The following is a 20,344-nucleotide window of genomic DNA, read 5'->3' as shown; positions in this document are numbered from 1 at the left end:
AAATTGCTTCCAAAAAATCAAACTAATTCAAAATTCTTGGTATCATGCAGCCATGCCACTGGCAAAGTGAGCATTGCCCTGCCTCTCAAAGCTTGCTGTATCCTTGATCTGCTGTCTTCCTGCTGTTAATTGATTGCAAGTCTACGTGTCTGATCAGGGCTACGAGTTGTTCTCGATATGGATACCATACGACATATACTGTGCACGCTTGTGTGTATAGATATGTTTATCCTGTATGCATGTACATATTTGATCTGGATAGGCTGGAGCGATGGGCTGAGGTCAACTGTATGAAGATCAACAAGGCCAAGTGCCGGGTCCTGCACCTGGGGCGCAACAACCCCAAGCAGAGCTACAGGCTGGGAGATGAGTGGCTGGAAAGCTGCCTGGCCGAGAAGGACCTGGGAGTGTTGGTTGACAGTCGGCTGAATATGAGCCAGCAGTGTGCCCAGGTGGCCAAGAAGGCCAACAGCATCCTGGCCTGTATAAGAAGCAGTGTGGCCAGCAGGTCTAGGGAAGTGATTGTGCCCCTGTACTCGGCTCTGGTGAGGCCGCACCTTGAGTACTGTGTTCAGTTTTGGGCCCCTCGCTACAGGAAGGACATGGACGTGCTCGAGCGAGTCCAGAGAAGGGCGACCAAGCTGGTGAGGGGTCTGGAGAACAAGTCTTACGAGGAGCGGCTGAGGGAGCTGGGCTTGTTCAGCCTGGAGAAGAGGAGGCTCAGGGGCGACCTCATCGCTCTCTACAGTTACCTTAAAGGAGGCTGTAAAGAGGTGGGGGTTGGTCTGTTCTCCTACGTGCCTGGTGACAGGACGAGGGGGAATGGGCAAAAGTTGCGACAGGGGAGTTTTAGGTTGGATGTTAGGAAGTACTTCTTTACCGAAAGGGTTATTAAGCATTGGAACGGGCTGCCCAGGGAGGTGGTGGAGTCACCATCCCTGGAGGTCTTTAAAAGACGTTTAGATGTAGAGCTTAGCGATATGGTTTAGTGGAGTACTTAGTGTTAGGTCGGAGGTTGGACTCGATGATCTTGAGGTCTCTTCCAACCTAGAAATCCGTGATACTGTGTGATACATACGTATGCATATTTGTGTGCTGGCCCCCAGATCACTCATGGTATAAAGCATTGGCCTCGAAGGCATACTCATCAAAATATTTGGTAGATCCTCCATTTTTTTCTAGTTCCCTCAAAATGAGAGAGTTTTTACGCGCTCTCTGTGTCAAAAAGGCAAAACTTCTGATTTCCACTGTCGCTCTCGCTAACTTTCTATCACTCACTCCTCGTGTGTGTGTCTAAACACATATGTGTGTATGCGTATGCACATTTGTGTATTTCTGTGCACTGGTGTGTTTTTTGCTGTACAGGTAATAAAGACGGGGAAAGGTTTTAGTGTTTTCTTAATAGGTGAAGAAATCTTGAAGACCAGAGATTGGAACATACTGAATTTTGAATTAAAAAAAAAAAAAAAAGTCAAATTTTCTGGCTGTGGAAGATGGAGCCTCATTTTTGCAGCCACTTTGAATCACGAGTTCATCTCTAAATGCACTGGGTTTTTTTGTTTTCGTTTTGTTTTGTGTTTTTTTTTTTTGGTTTTTATTTTTTGAAGAGCTAACTAACCCTGGCTGTCTCCAGTCTGAGAGAGTGTTCAGATGGACTTGCTTCCTCCATTAGTTATAAGCTGTTTAAAAGCACATCCTATGTTTGAATTGTGGATGAGAGGCTCCCTTGGCAAAGTGAGGAGGCAAATTCTTCCTACCCCTTTATCATTAATTCACGGATTCAGTGTTGGTTCGGCCTCCAGGAGAAGTTAACTGGAAGTCTTTGAAGATCGATAACTTTGCTGAGGTTGTCCAGGTAGGTGAACTCGAAGACCCACAGTGACTGGAACGTGCTATTTAATGCGTCATACTGCGTTCTGTAGAAGTTACTCGTAGCCATAGTTGATCATTGCCTTGCATGTATGATCAGGTGGTTTTTGAAGAAGTGACTCCATTTTCAGGCTTCCGGATGTGCTCCAAGGCATATTATTGAGGACGTGGAAGAGAACACTTGCTGACAAAGCTCCTGGCAGCTTTACAGAACTTTAGTTTAATATTGTGTTAGTTCCCGTAACAGCTGATTTCAAGGCATTGCTCTCCTCAAGAGACTAATTTGATGAACAGAAGAAAGCTGGAAAAATGCTTGTTACTCATTATTTTTCACTTGTTGGTACTTTCTTTAGGGTTACTTTTAAAAAGAAGATTTCACTGATCACAAGCCAGTGGAAGACTTTCAGCCCAAGCAAGGGTGAAGACAGCTCTCTCCAAGAGCAGAGGAAGTCCCTGTGGAGAGAACCCGAGCTTGTTATCAGAACTTGTCGGCATGTCTAAACAAGGAGACGATTGCTACTTCTATTTCTATTCTACCTGTACCAAGGTATGGCTGGGTTTCTTTTGCTTTGCTTTGCTTTGTTTTTTTGTTGTTTTTTTTTTTTTTTTTTCATTTTTTTCAGGAAGGGGTAGAGTAGGAGGAGGAGGCACACTGGTCTTTGGTTAACGTGATAACCAGATAGATTCTGAATTCAATCGTGGCAACCTGAGGCAGTAGCATGGACGTTTTTGAGGCTGTACTATATTTTCCTTGTTGGTTTCCTTTTGGTTACAGGGAGACAACTGTTCCTTCCGCCACTGTGAAGCTGCTCTGGGGAACGAGACAGTCTGCACGCTGTGGCAGGAGGGTCGTTGTTTCAGGAATGTCTGCCGATTCAGACACATGGAAATCGATGTGAGTGCCTAAAGATGTGTTCTCAAAATAAATCAACAAAAGCATTTTTCAGTGCTGTAGGTGTGCTGATTGTGCTTTTGCAGGACAGAGTCCTTTGCTTTGGAATTACACTGGTTTCTGTTAGCAGGGGAGGGGGTGGGAGGAAGGAGAGGGAAATAAAATCAATGCCTTAGGTATGTCTTAGCAAGATTTTCTTTTATTAGACGCCGACAGTATTTTCTCAACAGATGCAGAATAACCGCTAACTAGACTGCTCAAACCTGCTGGAGCAGGGGGGTAATAAACAGGCTGTACTAGCCTCCTGAGAGCAGGCTTGATAATGATCTATCAGGTCTCTTGTGTCCCGGAGTCCTTCAGATAATGCTGTTCTAGCTGCCTGGGCTAGGAAGCAGTGGGGAAAGTTAAAGGTGCAGAAGAACGAAGTCTCCGAGAAGTAGTTCTGGATAGAGTTAACGTAGGCAATTTAAGATGTTCTTTTTCCCTCTGAATAATCCTAGTATAATCCTAGGTGTATTAGTTTAACCCACCCTAAACTGATGTCTGAGAGTGCCTGTCTTCTCAAACTGAATGATGACAAGGCTAAACGTGCATAGTGGTTACAGCTTCTGCAAACTTTGTGAATATGCCCGGAAATACTATACTTCCGTGATAAACTGACCTTTGGAATGATGTTTCAGCACTGTATTGTGACAGCCCTATCGCTGTCGTGACCTGGAACTGTGCATCTCTTTGCAAACCTTAGGTGCATGTTATCACGAGCTTGTCTTTCTTTCTGTCTTCAGAAAAAGCGCGCTGAGATTCCCTGCTACTGGGAGAAGCAGCCAGTGGGCTGTCAGAAAGCCAACTGTGCTTTTCATCACGCAAAGGGACGTTACATCGATGGCGTCTTCTTACCACCAAGCAAGAGTGAGTTTAGGTCCTTTTTCTTTAAGTATTGAAGAATTAATTTTGCATATTACTTAGTGGGTGCCAATAGTGTAGGAGACATCAGGTAACCGTTCATTTGTGAGTGCAGGAAAAGGTCTGCAGTCCTAGGTGGTCAGCTAAACCGAGTGTACTGCTGCTGTACTGCTGGTATTTGTTTTCTGCTTTCATGCTCAGCTTCTCTCTGCTTTGTGTGATATTTGCCTTGCAGTTTGCTTTCTGTTGTTTCGTCTTCTGCTGGGTGGTAGGGAGATGTGTTGTTGTTTGAAGGCAAGTCATTGTTCACGGTGTAAACAGTGGCGGGATGGGCAAAAGGAGATGCTGCATTCATTGCCTGTGCAGGTTATCTGCCTTAGCTACCATCTTCGTGCATTGTGGTCAAAGTTTTAAACTGCCATATTACTGATGATCCTCCTCTTCCTCTAGCTACACTGCCAAGTCCGCCTGAGTCCGCGGACGATGATTTGAAAGTGGCTCAGATGTCACTGCAGCAAAACAAACTTTCTGTCCAGTCCAATCCCTCTCCATAGCTAAGGCGGGTGATGAAAGTGGAAAACTCGGAAAATGTCCCAAGCCCTACACACCCTCCAGTTGTAATCAATGCTGCAGATGATGATGAAGATGATGATGGTGAGCATGGTTTGGTTCTTGGAAGGAATTTGTGCTGTAAATGATTGTGTAAGTCTTTGGTTCTTGGAAGGAATTTGTGCTGTAAATGATTGTGTAAGTCTTTGGTTCTTGGAAGGAATTTGTGCTGTAAATGAATGTATAAATCACAGATGACCTGAGGTCTGACTAGCGATAGGGCAGGCAGTCCGCTCAGGTCACTGGTGGCTTTGTCTGGCAGTCAGTGGACAGAACCTGAAATGTTGGAGGAAAGCTTAGAACCACTCTTGGCTTTAGCTGGTCTGTTGTGTAAAGCTCTATGTGAAACTAGGAAGGAAATTCCTTTTTTTTTGTCTGAAGAGTAATATGTTGTGTAGTAGTTAAAGCTGCAGAGAGAATCTAGAGTCCTAGATGTTTTGTCCTAGGGTAGTCTACTTACGAGTTCATCAGGTCAGTGTAGCTGTATTAAAAAAAAAAAAAAAAAAACAACTTTTTTATAGGAACCATGGACTGAAGTGTCATTGCATGAGCTACATAATCACGAACAATCTGGCCTATGCATAACTGAATAGATTTTTCCCCTTCAGACCAGCTTTCTGCGGAAGGAGAAGAAACTAAAACTCCCGTCCAGCAACCAGCTGAGGAAGGCCAAAATGGATTACGGATGATTTCCACTCGGAAAGCCAGTGCTACTACTGCTAAACAAGGTATTCCAGCACCTGTAGTAGGATAAATCGGAAGGAGAACTTGACAATTAACTCAAAAGCAATGTGGCGTAAAAACACAACAGAATGTAGGGGTGCTGAATGGACTCGGTTATTTCCATGATCTCATTTCTCCCTGATACCATCATGTGCCCATTGGGTCAGAAAGTTGAACTCCTTTTCTTTCCTTTTGGAGAACAAAACAGGGTCACAGCATGGAGTTTAAATGGCTGCACGTGCAGCCTGGCAACCACTGTTGAAAGCCATATCTAACGATAGAGGGATCTAATATCACGTAAATGGATTAAAATTAAAACTACAGTTTTTACCCTGAAGGGTGAAAGGAGGGGCAAAATGCCATTGATTCTATGGTTGTTTCACTTGTGAGGAGTGTTGACAGGCTTTATTCTAAATACTTCTGAAAGTTCCTGAGCACTAAGAAGCCTGAGGATCTGTGGTCCTCAGTGAGTGCCTCTAAGCCTTAGTCTCATTAACTGTTTTCTGTTTTCAGAGGACGGTCTGAATTTTGGAATAAAAACACTTGAAGAAATCAAATTGCAGAAAATGAAGGAAAAAACTAAGAGACACGGTGGTGAGTTAATATTCCCTGCTTCCTTACCCTGTTCACCTTCATCCTGTGTGATGATTTTTCTTTCAAAAAAAAACTCTTCCAGTAATACCGGGTAGCTGGCTATGCTTTGGTGAATCCAACTATTTTGCCAAAGAAGTGAAATTTGATTGGCTTCAGAATGGCAGGTGATGGTGGCTGGGAGCTGCTTGAGGGATAGACTTCCATGTTTAGCTGGGGGCATCGAGCAACCTGATTCTCAGCCAGCTGGTATTCTAGATGGGAATTCCAAGGGCAACCAGAGGCAAATTAGTCACCTCTCTTATTTGCATGCTCTGGTCACTGTATGTTTGACAGTAATGAATAATTAAAGTTTTTTGTTCTTCGTGATAGTTTTTTCTGTTTGGTAAACTTCCTTATGTTTTGCTTGCTCTGAGCAGAAGGTCCTTCAAGATCTTCTCTTCCTCCCGTCGATTCTATGATTTTTCCTGCTCCGGAAAAGGAAAATGTCCGGACAGTGGTGAGAACTGTGACACTGTCTACAGAGGAAGGTAATAATTCATGCTTTTGTTTTGATTTCATTACTCCTAAACTGGAAGGTTAAGCAAGAAGGAAGGCAATTCACCCCTGTTAGCCTCCTGGTGCTGCCGCCTTCTGTTCAAAACATGCTTTTATGCTGAAAGTCCCTGGTTGTACTGGAAAGCTTTGGTGCTCAGGTTAAGTGCAGTAGCAGGAGAAAGAAAAAAATGTGTCAGTATGCAAATAGGGGGATAACTGAAAAACAGGAGAGTAACGAGAAGAAAGAGCTCTAGAGGACAGTGCTATGTAAGAAGCAATTTCTGAAGCTTTAAAGAGGCTGACAGTGGCACGTGTGGACAGTAGTGCGATAGGAGTCTGTGTATAAATTATATTGTTTAGAGTTGTGCAAATTCCTTTGAAAGGGAAAGAAGTGAAGAAGTACTTCTACTCATAGACATTCACCTTAGAAAGGAATATTTCTCAGCATTTGTACCTAATAATATTCTGCTTGCTTATGCAGCTCTGTTCTGCACAAAGTATAGCTGTCAAGCAGACTCAGATTCATTCTCGACTACATTCAGCTGGAATTTGAGGCAAACACTGAGACTATGGATACTTTTTCTAAGTTAATTATAGTTGAAATGTGAGTTTGTGTGGTTTAGCTGTCAAAACAGTGCCTTGCTGGGTTTTTTTTGGACATGGGCTAACAGTATACTATTTCTATTGGCTACTGGTTTCTATGAAATAGAAAAATTTTACTTTTGTTTTAGGGGAGGAACCTGTGGTTCGACTAGATCTTGCTGAGAAACAAGGAAAACGGAAAGCCTCCGTGGGTAAGAACTTTTTATGAGCTGTTATTTAGGTGCCGCCTTCTCTATATGACTGCATTGAAGAGTATTTTTGACGTATGAGAGGAAAATGCATTGCAGTGGAGATCTGTGTTGACTGCAGAAATGGCAAAAAAACCATTTAGCAGCTGAAAGGCAATTTTATGAAAATATGCTTGAAAAATAGAAGCTTGTGGTTGACTGTTCTCAAATCTTCCTGCAAAGAAATGTTCTTAAAATATTCCTTGTTTTCTCTGTCTGAAGCTGATGTAAGCGCCCTTCCGGTGAAGCGCAGCCTTGCTGAAAGGCTGGGGAAGAAGGTGGAGGTTCCGGGAAATGCTGACAAAGCACCAAAGAGAGGTACAGCTACTAAACAGGCATCTGGATGTGATTCACGGGTTTTGTATTTAGGCTTTCTGTTTGTCCTTTTCCTGCGATGTTTCTTTTTGCATGTTGGCTGAGGTCTTAATCACCGGGATTCAAAGTTACCTTTCCTGCCTTGTTTTCGAATGTGAACACAAAGTTGACGTTTATGCAGCCTCCCTAATTTGGTCTTTTTCTGTTTTGCAGTTCAAGTTCCCAAGTCTGTGAAGGAGAGGCTAGGATTACCTTCTCAACGGACTAGTGCTGCGAAAGGTAACAACTGGCTATTAAATATACTTTCTCCTTCTTCCTTTCCGTGAACTTAGACCGTTTTCATACAGCCCTAAAAAGGAATTCAAATGAAAACAAAGAACTGATTCCTCTTGCTTGAGTGCTGAAGCTCTTCTGACAGCCACTATCAGAAATCTGCCTCTAGGTGTGTGTTTATTTTCCGCTTGTGCCTTGTCAAGGTTTTAAGCTGCTTCTGTGAACCATCATATACAATTAGAATAGAGCCACTGCCGGGAGCAGGAATTTGAAATGCAGTCTGAAAAAGTAATCAAGTAAACTAGCATTTCTGTGTAGCAACTCTCTCTGGATAGGGCTGGTCTTCAAAATACAACAAGTGGCTCAGAGGAGGAGGAGAATGTTAGGCTATTGTCCTAAGATGCGTTATTGGGAACGCTCAGGCTTAGTTTTCCTTAGTACTGTGACAAATTTTGGAGACTTAAACTATTGTTGGACTCTCTTTAAATGTTGGTGCTTCTCATTTCTTGATGATGACAGGGAAGGCTGCTAAGCCAAAGGGAGAGATCCATGTGAAAACACTGGAGGAAATCCGTCGTGAGAGAGCTCTTCAGAGACGAGAATGTCAAGCCAAAGCCCAGGCTGAATGGCATGGTAAAACCAAAGATCCCAGCGCAGGGGCAAAAATTGAGGGTGAGCCCAAGAAGCAGAGCGTGCTCACTCTTTCCGGGCCCAGCAAAGTGCAGTCGAAGGAGCCGGCAGGTAAAGCCAAGCCAGAAGGAGAAGTGCGTGTTAAAACCCTGGAAGAAATAAAGCGCGAGAAAGCTCTGCGGATGCAGCAGAGTGGAGGAAATGTGCCAGCTCCCCCAGCACAACCTGGACCTGCCCCAGCCGGGCAGAAATCGTTATGGAACACAAAGCTATCAGGTAATAAGATGCTTTAATACCTGCCCCGGTGAGGTGCTTCCCATATTGAGCAAGTTCCGTTTGCTCAGGATCTGCTTTGCTTTTTCCTTCAATGCAGAGGATAAAAGAGTTTAAGGCTACAAAGTTCAAAGGCAAAGAAGGGCCAGAACATGCAACCATGTCTGTTTTCGTTAATTACGTGATGGTATTCTGTATTTCCCACTAGAAAATTAACACATTGAGGGGCTTTTTAGTCTAATTTTGGTATTCTGTTTTTTTCTGCCATCTGTTTACGGTATGAAGTCCTCCCTGCGTTGAGTTCAAGTTCACCTTCCTCTTTGGCATGTGTTGCTTAACTTGACACGTGTATGTGTTTGTAAAGCATGCATCAGCGTCTTAATGTGGGGGGCCAGTTTCTGTCAAAAATGACAGAGGATCAAAGGCCTCGTTGTTAAGATTATATCAACTTTGTAAAATGAGATTGTGTGAGGGAGATAAGGAGGGCTTAAAGGCTGCATGCACTGCACATTGTAGCCTTTCTCTCTGTCTCATGGGACACGAGGAAATAAACACACAAAGAAAACAAGTACCCAGCCTTCTTTCGTTTCTTCTCCTGCCAGCCAGATGTTAGGTCAGGAATGGGAGACTAGAATATGACTCTACAAATTTGGATTTTGTAGAACAACTTAATAGATTTTGTGGGACATCACTGCAGGGGAGAGGAAGCTGGTACAACAGTTGCATACACTCTCTTGTCTTACTATACCTGCTGCTTTTCCTTTCCTAGAGGGAGCAAGACTTTAAATACAAAAGCTGTCAACATTTGTGAATCTTACTAGACTTCATACAACGTCTTAGAGTATTGCTTGCACTTGGGATCGCTCTGTGTCTGAGTTTCCCTCGTCCTGGATTATGATTTACTGTAGCTATTCAGTTCCTTTGTTCCTTTGTATGGATTGTTGGTAGACGGAGTTTACTATGTGGAAGATATTGCTGAGAATCCAGGCAATGGCAGTGTACTTCTGCTGGCCAAATACAGTTAACTGTGTAGACGGGCCGTGGAAATGAGGAAGAGAACGTGGATTTTTCATGAGGCAGAGCAAGACTGTATCAGTTCTCTCTTCCTTTTACTCTAGCCAACTTTAACATGTTTGCGAAGCCTTGGGATGGGAAAGTCGCTTCCCCCAAGAAGAAGGCACTGAAACGTAAGGCACCTGGCAGTTTTCCCTCTGCTGTAGCAGCTGTGAAGCCACGGACTGCCTCTGACGCTGACACAATGGGACCTCCAGCCAAAAAAGCAGCTATGGTAAGGACAGGGGCTAATGCAGAAATGGATCCCTTGTAAAATTTACACCCTCCTCTAGGAGAAAAGATGGAAAACTCAAAAGTTCTACAGGCTTTCTGTTTCCTTTTAAATCCAGTAGCTGCCTACAGAATTCTTGTAGTACCCTTCCATATTTATTAGATTAATGGCACTATTTACTTAGTCCTCTGTGATTCTGTGATTTCTCTGGTGTGGAGGATTTTGTCCATTAATGCTGTGTTCTTAAAAGACACAAGATCATTAGTAACCTCCACGTGAATATTAACTTTCTTCAGGAGCACCTTGGTTTTGTATTTTGGCTAAGGCTCCGCAATGCCAGAGGAGAAGCAGCATGGAGGAAAAAGCTAGTAAGGAATCTTTTACCCATGAGTCCTAAATACTGTTTTGCTGCTTTCTAGGCTGTTCCAGCCACGCTGGAGCACGTCCCAGCCACCAGACTTGAAGAAAATCCCCAAAACAGGTGATGACCACAACTTGTTCTTTTTCTCAATCGGTGTATATCCCCAGTGAAACATAAGTTCTGTCACACGTGGGGAAAAAAGGAGGGTTCTGAGATAATTAAAGCCCAAATCCATCAGAGGAATAAGTCACGTGAAATGACTTTCTAGCAGCTAGCAGGAATGCTTAATTAGACTTACTTTCTTTAAATGCTGCAAGTCGGTACAGCTTTCCAGTGACTTCTTGCTCTGTCTGAATACCTAAATGAGGATGAGGTGAAGTTCTCCTACTTCCTCGTGAGGTGATAAATGATGAGTAGTGTCCTCTGCCTTTTGGTCCTCAAGAATGCCACCCGAACAAACATACAAGGTGACAAGAGTGCAGGGAGAGCAGAGGGAAGTGATGGCTGCAGATCAGCTTCCTGTAGTGGGGAGCAAACTCTGCTGAGTGTGCCGTGGGAAAAATGACTAACTTAGCAAACAGATATTTGCAGATGGAGACTTCTTACCATTTTTACAGGAAAATTAAGCAAGGTGGCAAAGTGCCTCTTGCTACAACAATTGAACCATCTTTGCTAGACTCCAGGTGCTCTGGCTTCACAGAGAAACCCCCAAACTGAAAAATGTACCTGCTAATATATTGGGCTCTAAATGTAGCCCTGGGTTAATTGAATAACAATCCCTGGGTAAGATTGAAGTGCAGGAGGGGTTGGCTACGGTTTTAAGAGCCGGTTTGCAGAAAAGGGATTTCCCGTTAAGAAATGGCATATACTGATTGTTCTCTTCCTTGCTCTGCCAAGACCTGAAGCACATCTTGGAAGCCAGGCAGAATCTGTGGAGCCAATGGAGTTCTCAAGCTCGACTTCAGCTTCTTCCCAGCTAGAAGAAGCAAGGACACGCCGGCTGAGTTCCACAGGCAACGCGCCCGTATCTGTAGACGAGGATTTAGAGACGCTACTTTGGGAACTCTCAGACGGCATACTGGAAGCCGAGCTCGACTTGGACCCAGGGAAGGATGAGGATGACCTCCTCCTTGAGCTTTCCAAGATGATTGATGATTGAACTGCATAGTCCTATGGTATATTAAAAAAAAAAAAAAAAAACAAAAAACAACTCTTCTTCTTGTTGGATACCCCGAGGTGATCCTTTTTCTAACTGAGGCTTTGCAATGAGACTTAAAGCACAGTTGGAACTGGTAGAAATTGGCAGGATCTGCACTCAGTTGTCCTAAGTTTCCCTGCTGGTCAGAGTTAAGGTCTTGTGCATGGTTCCGTAACTATAGGTGGCTACCTTTGATATCAAGAGGACAAAGCACTTGTTTCTTTTGGCACAGAAAGATGACCATCGGCACGCTGCGGTGGCTGTGAATTGACGTAGTGATGGAGCGATGCTCTGAAGGCTTAAACGGAAAGCTTCTTCCTTCCCCCCCGCCTTGGCACAGCTCGATGTTGGGCACATTGTGAAGCCTGGGTGTTCTGATTTCTCGGACAGTTGATACCCAAATCCCGGAGTTACTATGTCAACTCTTGACTTTTATTTGTGTATGCCATTGTTTTGACTGTAATCTTTTCAGATGATGAAGCTGTAGGGGCGGGAGGGAGCAGAATAATTATTCTAGCGTTGTGGACCAAACATGCTGCCAGGAGTGGTGGTGGTGGGGTCAGCCCACCCGGCCTTACTTTCAATTATCAGGGATGATAAAATGGTGTGAAAAGCAGCAGCTCTGCGATACGGCTACGCTACCCCCACTCCCTTCTCTTGTGCTGTACCAAAGTTCCCCCAAGCTTTGGTTGGTGCTTTTTGCTGGTGACAGTAGGACTCCAGGGCGAGTAGTCGGGACTCTCCTGCAGTAACTGGGTCAATTAAGGGTTGGTTTAAGTGCCTCCTGGTTTTTAAAATTGCTCCCCTGAGCTGCTGGCTCTGCTGCCTGCTACAGCAAATGTTCGGGTGCCATCAGCGTCGCACTTGGGCGTGGGCACTGACCCTGCGGAGGAGAGCTGAGGCTCGGGTGTATTGTGTACCCTGCCGCCAGTGATCGTTTTCCCCTAGCAGATCTATTTTGAATCATTTCCCTAAATTTTAGAGGAACTTTAGGCTCTTTGTGCTATGATTTGTGAAGCTGTAGGGGCCCTCAGGCATTTGTTGCTGGCAGAGAAAAACCGCTTGTCGAATTTGTTGTAAATACTTTCTGTTTGGACAACAACGCCTGTGTGTGTGTGTGTGTGTGTGTGTGTGTGTACGTGCGTGCTTTGATGACCCCCTGCGACGCCCCAGCTCCGCGAGGGAAGCTTTGAAGCGGCTCTGCGAAAACCTCTGCGGAAGAAACTGCTGCTGGCGACTTGCGGAAAACGGACTCCACAATCAGTGAGATTGTAAAGTAGGTATGTTTATTCAGCGCTGGGCAGCACGGGAGGTCGTGGGCATGAAGATTGATGACTCTTCCTCGTCACCGCTAGTTGACCTCTTGTCTTTGCACAGACTCAGTTGCTCCTTGGCTCTTGTCCATCTGCAGGACCAGTTTCTCCCAGTTTCTTAAGATAGGCTCGCTCTCTTATTAGGAGACTGACCTTGGTAAGGGGCCCAAGGCTTCTTGCTTTAGTTAATTGGCACAATGCACCATAGTTAGCAAAGACACCAAGTAGCATCCTAGTTTAATGCCGTCAGCGCTCTATCTCTACTTGATAAGATTCTCCTAACTCCCTCTCTCACTGGAGCCCACGCAGCCCTCCGTCCTGCCGAAGGACTTCACGGGGACTTCTGCCGGCTCCGGGTGCCCGCACACAGACAGAAATGGCTTTGAGAGAAAACAATCAGGAGGAGGAGAGCTCAGAGACTGCGGCCGGCTTCGGCCACCTTCCCCTCGCTTTCCCTCTCCGAGTTCAAACCGAGCACTGTTCTGCCGTCAACCTTCGCTGCCTCTGCCCGCGGCGCTGGGCTTTCGCGTGTGCCATTGCTCCTCTACATATTTTATCCTTCCTTTTGTAAGGAATGGTCCAGCAATTCGTGTCACTAAGGGATTTGAAGGGTTAACATCGAGGTCCGGGTCTAGGTGATAAGAGAACAAAGGGGTTTTTAGGGAAAAGTGCTGACTACTGCAGGGGATGTTGCTAGAGTTTCTGAAATCCGGCGCAGAGGCTCCCAAACGAGGAGGAAGGGGGAGCTGAAGGACAATTGAAGGACAAAAGCCTGGGAGGAAGACAACCAGCATTCAGCCCGAGCAAGCCCCGAGAGACCACCAGAGACTGGTACGCAGGCGCCCCTGGGAGGGGTTTCGGATTCCGGAAACCAATTCTAATAACCCTGCCTCTTCTCGAAGTAGTAATGAATATGTATTAGCCTGGGAGCATCAAAACCAGCCGCCTTAAGTAACAGGTGTGCGTCCTGGGGGAGCAGAGACTCCCGGCGCACCCAGCGCTGCTTGCTTGCCTCTATTCGTTTAATAAATTGTAAACTTTGATTGTAATCCTATTTGGATTTATAACAGCCATTTATAACACTTTTTATATTTGTATTTTATTTAAGGCTGTCTTGCCCCCCTCCCCCCCCCAGCCTCGCTGCTCACCAATAAAGCTGGCGCAGGGACTCCTGCCTGCGACCATAGAGGCGCAGGGACTCCTGCCTGCGACCATAGAGACGCGGTCCTCCCGGCCTGCTAGAGCGGCCCGCCACGCTCCTCCAGCATCCCAGCGTCCCTTGCGCGCTCCCGCCCGGCCTCAGGGGCTTCCGGAGGCGGCCCAGCAGGGGCGGCGGGAGCAGCGAGGCGGCGGCAGCCATGGCGTACCGCGGGCAGGACCAGAAGGTGCAGACGGTGATGGTGCAGCCCATCGTAGCCTTCCTGCGGCTGGGGAGCGACGGGGGAGCGGGTGGGGGGCGGCCCGGGCCTCAGGGGTCTCGGCCCGGGCCTTGAGGCCTTGTCCCGGGGCCCTGGGGCCTCGTTGCAGGGTTTGAGGCCTTGTCTTGAGGCCTTGTCCCGGGCCTGGAGCTCTTGTCCCCGTGCTGAGCCCTTCACGCAGTGCCCCAGAACCTCATCTTCCGCTACCTGCAGAGCGTGAGTAGCGCGGGGAGAGGACGGGGAGGGGATGGGGATGGGGATTTGGGGGGGGTGGGGGGAGCGGGGAGGGTCCGGGGATCTCCCTCGCTGAGTTTTCGGCTCCCACCCGTTGCTCGGGGCAGGTTTGTGGGGAATGGAGAGCTGTGCGGCGTGCTGGTGGGTACAAGGAGCTGCTGCGCAGCCCGGCGTTTCCCCCTCGTGTTAACGGGAGTGGGATCGTGCAGCCGGGCGTGCAGGAGTGTTCCCTTGTGACTGGAAACGTGTCCTTCAGCAAACGTGTAGTATTCACCCAGTCATATAAGACTCTAAAATGTCAGACTGTTAATTGAAACTGCCCCTGAGAGTTGCTCCTTGGAGTGTTTGGGAGCTCTAGCGGCTATGGTTAGCGGGTATTTCTGAACACACGAGAGAGAACAAAACTGCTCGCGGTGTTTGTGTTCCAATTTACTCTCCTCCTTCGTTCTGCAGAGCTCGAGGATCCAGGTGTGGCTGAGCAAGTGAACGTGCGGATAGAAGGCTGCATCATCGTGAGTGTCAGCATGACCCCACGTTACATCGTTAGTTTGTTTTCCCTCATTCACAATCCTATTTTTTCTTGTCAAGAAAAACTAGCCCAAGGGAAAAAAGAAATCGTGCTTCTCTAACAATTAGTCTTCGTTGTCCAGCCTGGGTCAGCAAAGCTGACGATGGTTCGTGTTGTTGCTGAACTAATTGCCACTGTTGCCGATTTCTAGGGCTTTGACGAGTACGTGAATTTGGCGCTGGACGACGCAGAGGAGATTCACTCCAAGACAAAATCAAGGAAACAGCTGGGTGTGTCGTGTGTCTGTGCAACCCGAGTGACGCGCGGTCTGAAACCTGCCCGGGTGAGCCTTCTAGGTAGCAGCACTGAGACGTACCAACCGTGTGACGAGCCTTGCTGTTGAAGTTCAGTGAGCAATTCCTGGCTACATCTCTGTCCCTGATGATTTTTGAGCTGCTGATTTTGCTGGATGAAGGAGAATCTGTCCCTGCCTGAGACCAGTTCTGGTCTTTGAAACGTGTAATACCAGGCGGCCTGCACTCTGCATGATGGGCAAAACCCTGCTCAACCACACAAAACACTTTCTGAAAACACGAGATTATTCTCAGGTTCTGGGCTCTCTCTAATCCCCTCTTTCCCTTCTCTTTGCTGCAGGCCGGATCGTGTTAAAAGGGGACAACATCACTCTTCTACAGAGCATTTCTAAGTAGAATTTGCCATCCTTAGAACAAAGGTGGCTGCCGTGCTGCGGAGTGACTGAGTGCCAGGGGAACGCGGCCCGCTGGTAGATAGGAAGTTATTTGTAACTGGGGTTGCATGCTGAGGTCAAAAGTCTTTCCTTTGTGGGAGCGAGTTGTTTGTAGCTTGAAACAATACGTGATGTATTTCACAAATAGCCATTTTTCACATTAACTGTAAAAGGAAACCACAAATCTGCTTGTTTTCAGTCTCTTCCTTCTGTGAATGGAGAAGGAGGAGAAATATAGAAGCGTGGGCTTTTCTTTTTGCTGTGGATCTGATAAGTTTCGATAACGCTATGTGCTTTCTTGACCATTACATCTGCATTATGTGGCCAGGGTGGACTCGTTCAGGGCACGGAAGCCCCACACAGTCCTTGAGCTAGCAGGGTGCTAAGGAGGGTGTTGGAGATTTTGCATACAATTGCAGCCCTTTGTTGCTGCAGTGACAGGTTCCTCAGATTCTTTCTAAACAGGGTTTAGCTTGTTGAGAATCTTTTTGGGAGTGTTTATTGTGGATCAGTCAGTAAAAGTATCTTAGTGGGCCCGTGAGGGATTTGGGGCTGTGGTGCAGTAACCCAGTGTTTACAAGTGTTACTGCTATGCATGCTTGTCCAATAACGTCTCCAGATCAGAGAGTGAGAGCGGGCAAGTGGTTTGGATTAAATCTGTCACTTCTTGCTGCTTTGGACAGAGCCTGTAGATTAAACCCTTGTGCTGTTCAATAAGCTGGGGTATCAGATGTGTCGGTTGGGTTTTTATCATTTGATTTATTTTTTTTATCCGTTTGGAGATCTGTCTTTTCTATTTAAGTTTCCCCAAGAGAGCTGAGTTGCTTGATGCATCGACCAAAGAGAAGTTCCCCGGCTGACTTGGGACAGCCAGTCCCCTCGTTTTTCTGATCACAAAAAAAAAAAAAAAAAGAAAAAAAAAAGAAAAAAATCGAAGAAGAAAAATTTTGACTGTAACTGTAACTCAGAAACTAAGATTACCTAAATGGAGAGAAATGAATTTTGATGCACAGGCTGTGCTAGAAATCTGTTAATCAGCATTCAATTCAAGGTGGGAGATCCTTTCCTGAAAGGGAAGGACAGAAATACGAGTCTTGCTGTGGGGCCTACCCAGCGCAGTTCTGCCATTCCGAGAAGTAATACGTCAGGAGTGTCACAGCAGACGTTCCCAGGAAGAAACCTTTGAGGGGCAGCATGACACACTTGATTGGCTAAAGCAGCTTCAGCTGGACAGCCTGCTGCCGGGATGGGTAATTCTAAGTTGTGTTCAAGTTGCTGAGTTCCTTTCAGCATGTAGTAAAGATGTAACGTGCCGATGTCGTTTGGGAACAGGAGGCATTACGTGTCACCAGCAGTGGGCACGTAGGGAACAAAACAGTATCTTACGAGGTCCTCCACATCTGCCTTTCATTTTGTCCTTGGTTTGCCAGCTGGAGCTTTCAGGAGGTGAGGAAGGAGGCTGTCCCAGTGAATAGTTCAGGTGTTGCAGGGTATTTGTGATGCAGTGCTTGTAAAATTTACCTGCCCGCATCTCCTGTTACAGGCAGCCCCCCGCGGGCCCTGTGAGATGGGGAGCTGCTGCCCGGGGTTAGGCCCAAGGTGCCCTGTCAGGCCCAGGGCCGCCCTTCCCCTTCCCCTCGCCCTGCCCTTCCCTCCCGCTCCTCAGCCCTTGCTCAGGCCTTTTGGGCCGTCTGGCCGTCCATCTGGCCGTCTGTCCATCCATCCGGCCGTCTGGCCGTCCATCTGGCCCTGTGTCCCTCCATCCCACCGCCCTGCCCCGTCCCCGCCGTCTCCCTAGGGAAGCAAAGAGTCCCTGGGCTGCCTTCAGGGGGGAGGTTCTGCTCAGGAAATTAAAGCTTCCCCCTTAACGGGCGCCTTGCGAGTTATTTTGAGTTCCAACCTTCTGCCTTCCTTTCGTAGCAGTGCCTCTGAGGGGTGCGCTGTAAGGTAGCCGTCATCTGGCGCGCTGCTCCTGCGTTTCCCAAAGGAACTGCCTTCGGGATCTGACTAACTCTGGATGCACGCGGTTGTCACCTTAATTTCTCCGTTAGTTTGCTGAAAACAACCCGCTTGGGTGACCTTTGTGTTTGTTTCTTCAAACTTGGATCGAGGAGGTCTCTGTTTCCTTATGTTGATGTTCACGACGAAAGTGCAGAAGGGATGCTTACTGTTGCCCGGGTCAGTCCTGTTGCCAGGATGGGAATGTTTAGCCTACCGGCCCTCTGGTGCTGTTAGGCTGCACTCGGAGTGTGAGCTCTGGGCCTTATTTGGAAAAGACTGCGTTATTTGAGTGTACAAACCCGAGATATTCTGCGGATAGGTGATTCTCAAACCACGTCAGAACCACCGCTGTGACGTGTGCTGGAGTCGGACGCGCGTTTGACTGATCAGGCGGAGCAGGTGAATTGAATTTGTTGCTGGATGGCGAGGTGTTCTGGGGGAAGAGCTAGTCTAAGGAAAACTTCCTCTTACTGCCCCTTCCCATCTCAAATGGCCACTGCCTGGGGAAATTGCTTCTTTATGACATTAACTACAATGTTACAGTGAGGATGAGGAATCATCATTACTCCCATAGTTATTTGCTGCCAGGCCGCAGCGTTGATTTCAGAGATTTTAAAAAAAAAAAAAAACAGGAAAAAGAAAGGAAGTATGTATTCTTTCACATACTCTCTTTTCCCTGAGAGTAAATGTTGTAGCTTCAGCAGTACCCTTCCTCTGGAAACGATTCCCAGTGCCTGCTCAGACACTGGGGAGTAAAATGACAGAACAATGGAGGAGAGCCACCCGATATAAAGAAAGGAAAAAAGGGGTTATGGATGAAGGGAAAGCAACTACATAAAAAATTGGTGCTATCTAAAAATTGGTTAACGGTTTGGGACCTGCAGGTGCTGCCTACACGTGCGTGTGTTGCAGTCGTGCCTGTTGCCACTGCGCAAAATGGAGAGAGCTTCTTTGTCGAATGCAGCACGTTAAAGAATGCGCCATCCCTCGTGTGGGACTTCTTCCCCATTGATCTGTGGTTTACCTGAAGGTTTACCATAACCTACATAAGTTTCAAAAGCAAGCAAACAACCAACCAAAAAACAACACCAACATTAAAGAGTGGCAAGGCAGATGCTCATCTGGGGACTCTGACTCATCGGTGACATCACCAAGCAAAGCATTGTGAGCGCTTCGGGTCGGGGCTGCTGTGGCGAGCCTCGCAGCCGGGAGGGAGAGCGGGTACGGTTCGCCTCTGGTGGGTCTGTGTCAGCCCTCTGCCCTGGTGGCTTCGTTAGCAGTGAGAGTTTGACTGCTGTGTTCCCAGCTTTCGCTTCTGCACCGACCGTGTGGCAGAGCCCGCAAGCTGCTTCCTCGGCTGGAAGAGGAAGAGGAGTGACCTCAACTGTGCCGAGGTAAAGCAGAACCGTTGAAAAGATTTGTCAAAGATGCGGCTGGTACCAGCGCAGCCGCTGCAGCTGCAGCAGGTCCTGGAGCATTGGAGAAGATAGAGAGGGGTTTCTTCGTGAAAAGAATGCTGTGAAAGTGTTTTCACGCCAGAAATTAGGAGAAGCGCCTCTGTTGTTTGGATATCCTCTATTGACCTGGCACACGGGCATTACAGCATACCTGGCACACTCTTTGTATTGTTTGTAAAAGAAAAAAAAAAAAAAAGTGTTTTAGGGCAGGCCAAAAACCTGCCTTGGCACTTCCACATCGCAGCAGTGCTTGCAGGCCGTGCATCCTGGATGCCAGGCAAGGATCTAAATCCGATGGTGCTGTTGGTAACGTGAAGTTCAGGAAGCACTTCTGGTTTTTTCTGCTCTTCCATGTGAATTTTTGCCCTGTGAAGGTGGTGTACTGAGCTCTTTTCTTACCAACAAATAGGTTTAAAAGCAGTTACAGCAAGGATGAGCTGTGTTAGCAGGAGGCTGTTCTGTGCTTTGACCATGGGAAGATGAATGGTTTACCTATGCACCGTTAAATATAATTTGACACCTAGCACACAACACTTGCAGCCTGTGGGGTGCTTTAACAAGCAGGTAAATCAGCGGAGACTGTTTTGCAGCAAGGCTGATGCTGGGTGATTAAAAAGCAGGGTCACAACAAGGAGTTTATGCTGTTCTTTCTTGCTTGTCATCCGACTGTCCGCTTACACTGTTCTAAAAATAAAAAACCACCAAAACGGGGTAAGCATCTTTAATACCTTTATTATAAATGGAAGGCACAAAACAGGCCAGCAACAGAGACTGTCCAAGAGAAAGACTTTGCGCTTTATAAACAAACAAGAAATTACCCTTAGGTAGGTGTGATAATCCTTCCCTAATGCATTTTTTGGAGTGCAAAAATATTTTGTTCCCTTCTTGCTCTTCTCTCCAGGACAAAGGCAGAATAGCCAACTGGAAAGTTAGACCAGGGAGGTCAGTTTGTTCCGTACTGAGAAAGACAAGCCTGTAAAACAAACTAGGCAGGTTTTCTTTGGACTAGTTATCTTCCTTCAGCAAAGGCAAAGTTTATGACACTTGTTGGCATGTATTTCCAGACCCCCAGCTACCGTGACTGTAGTGCATCTGTAATTCTTTTGTACAAAAAGAGTTCAAAATCTCGTAACGCAAAAACTTTACTAGCACCCTGGAGAAAAAAGAAATCTAAAAATCTTGCCAACTTCTATTACAGACCTGCTGAGTGCACCAGAGTTACTCATTTTTATTCAGGCTTTCAGGGGCTAGTTCAGTTGGTTTCTGTTCAGCACTTGGATCGCCATATTGGCAGATGTCAGTTTAAAAAAAAAAAAAAAAGCTTTGGAGATCTTTTTTAAAATGAGACTGCTTTTTATGGCATTTAGGGCTGTGAG

General features: G+C 46.6%; 1 protein-coding gene across 2 annotated transcripts; it reads left to right on the top strand.

Annotated features, from left to right (window-relative positions):
* Window positions 1-1,494: 1,494 nt before the first annotated feature.
* LOC310891360 (zinc finger CCCH domain-containing protein 11A-like) lies at window positions 1,495-10,339 on the top strand. Of its 2 annotated transcripts, XM_083853619.1 has the most exons (9): window positions 2,238-2,764; window positions 3,547-3,670; window positions 4,882-5,001; window positions 5,510-5,590; window positions 6,007-6,117; window positions 6,856-6,918; window positions 7,177-7,272; window positions 7,483-7,548; window positions 8,062-10,339. In XM_083853619.1, exons 1-9 carry the CDS (start codon window positions 2,753-2,755, stop codon window positions 8,463-8,465), a joined length of 1,077 nt encoding a protein of 358 aa, XP_083709745.1. In that variant the 5' UTR covers window positions 2,238-2,752; the 3' UTR covers window positions 8,466-10,339. The 2 variants fall into 2 exon arrangements, with proteins under 2 accessions (XP_083709744.1, XP_083709745.1); XM_083853618.1 differs by having other exon boundaries at window positions 1,495-3,670.
* Window positions 10,340-20,344: the final 10,005 nt, after the last annotated feature.

Source organism: Anser anser (genome assembly GCF_964211835.1).
Source record: "Anser anser genome assembly, contig: HAP1_SCAFFOLD_134, whole genome shotgun sequence".
NCBI lineage: Eukaryota > Metazoa > Chordata > Aves > Anseriformes > Anatidae > Anser > Anser anser.
This window is presented reverse-complemented; position numbering and strand designations above follow the sequence as displayed.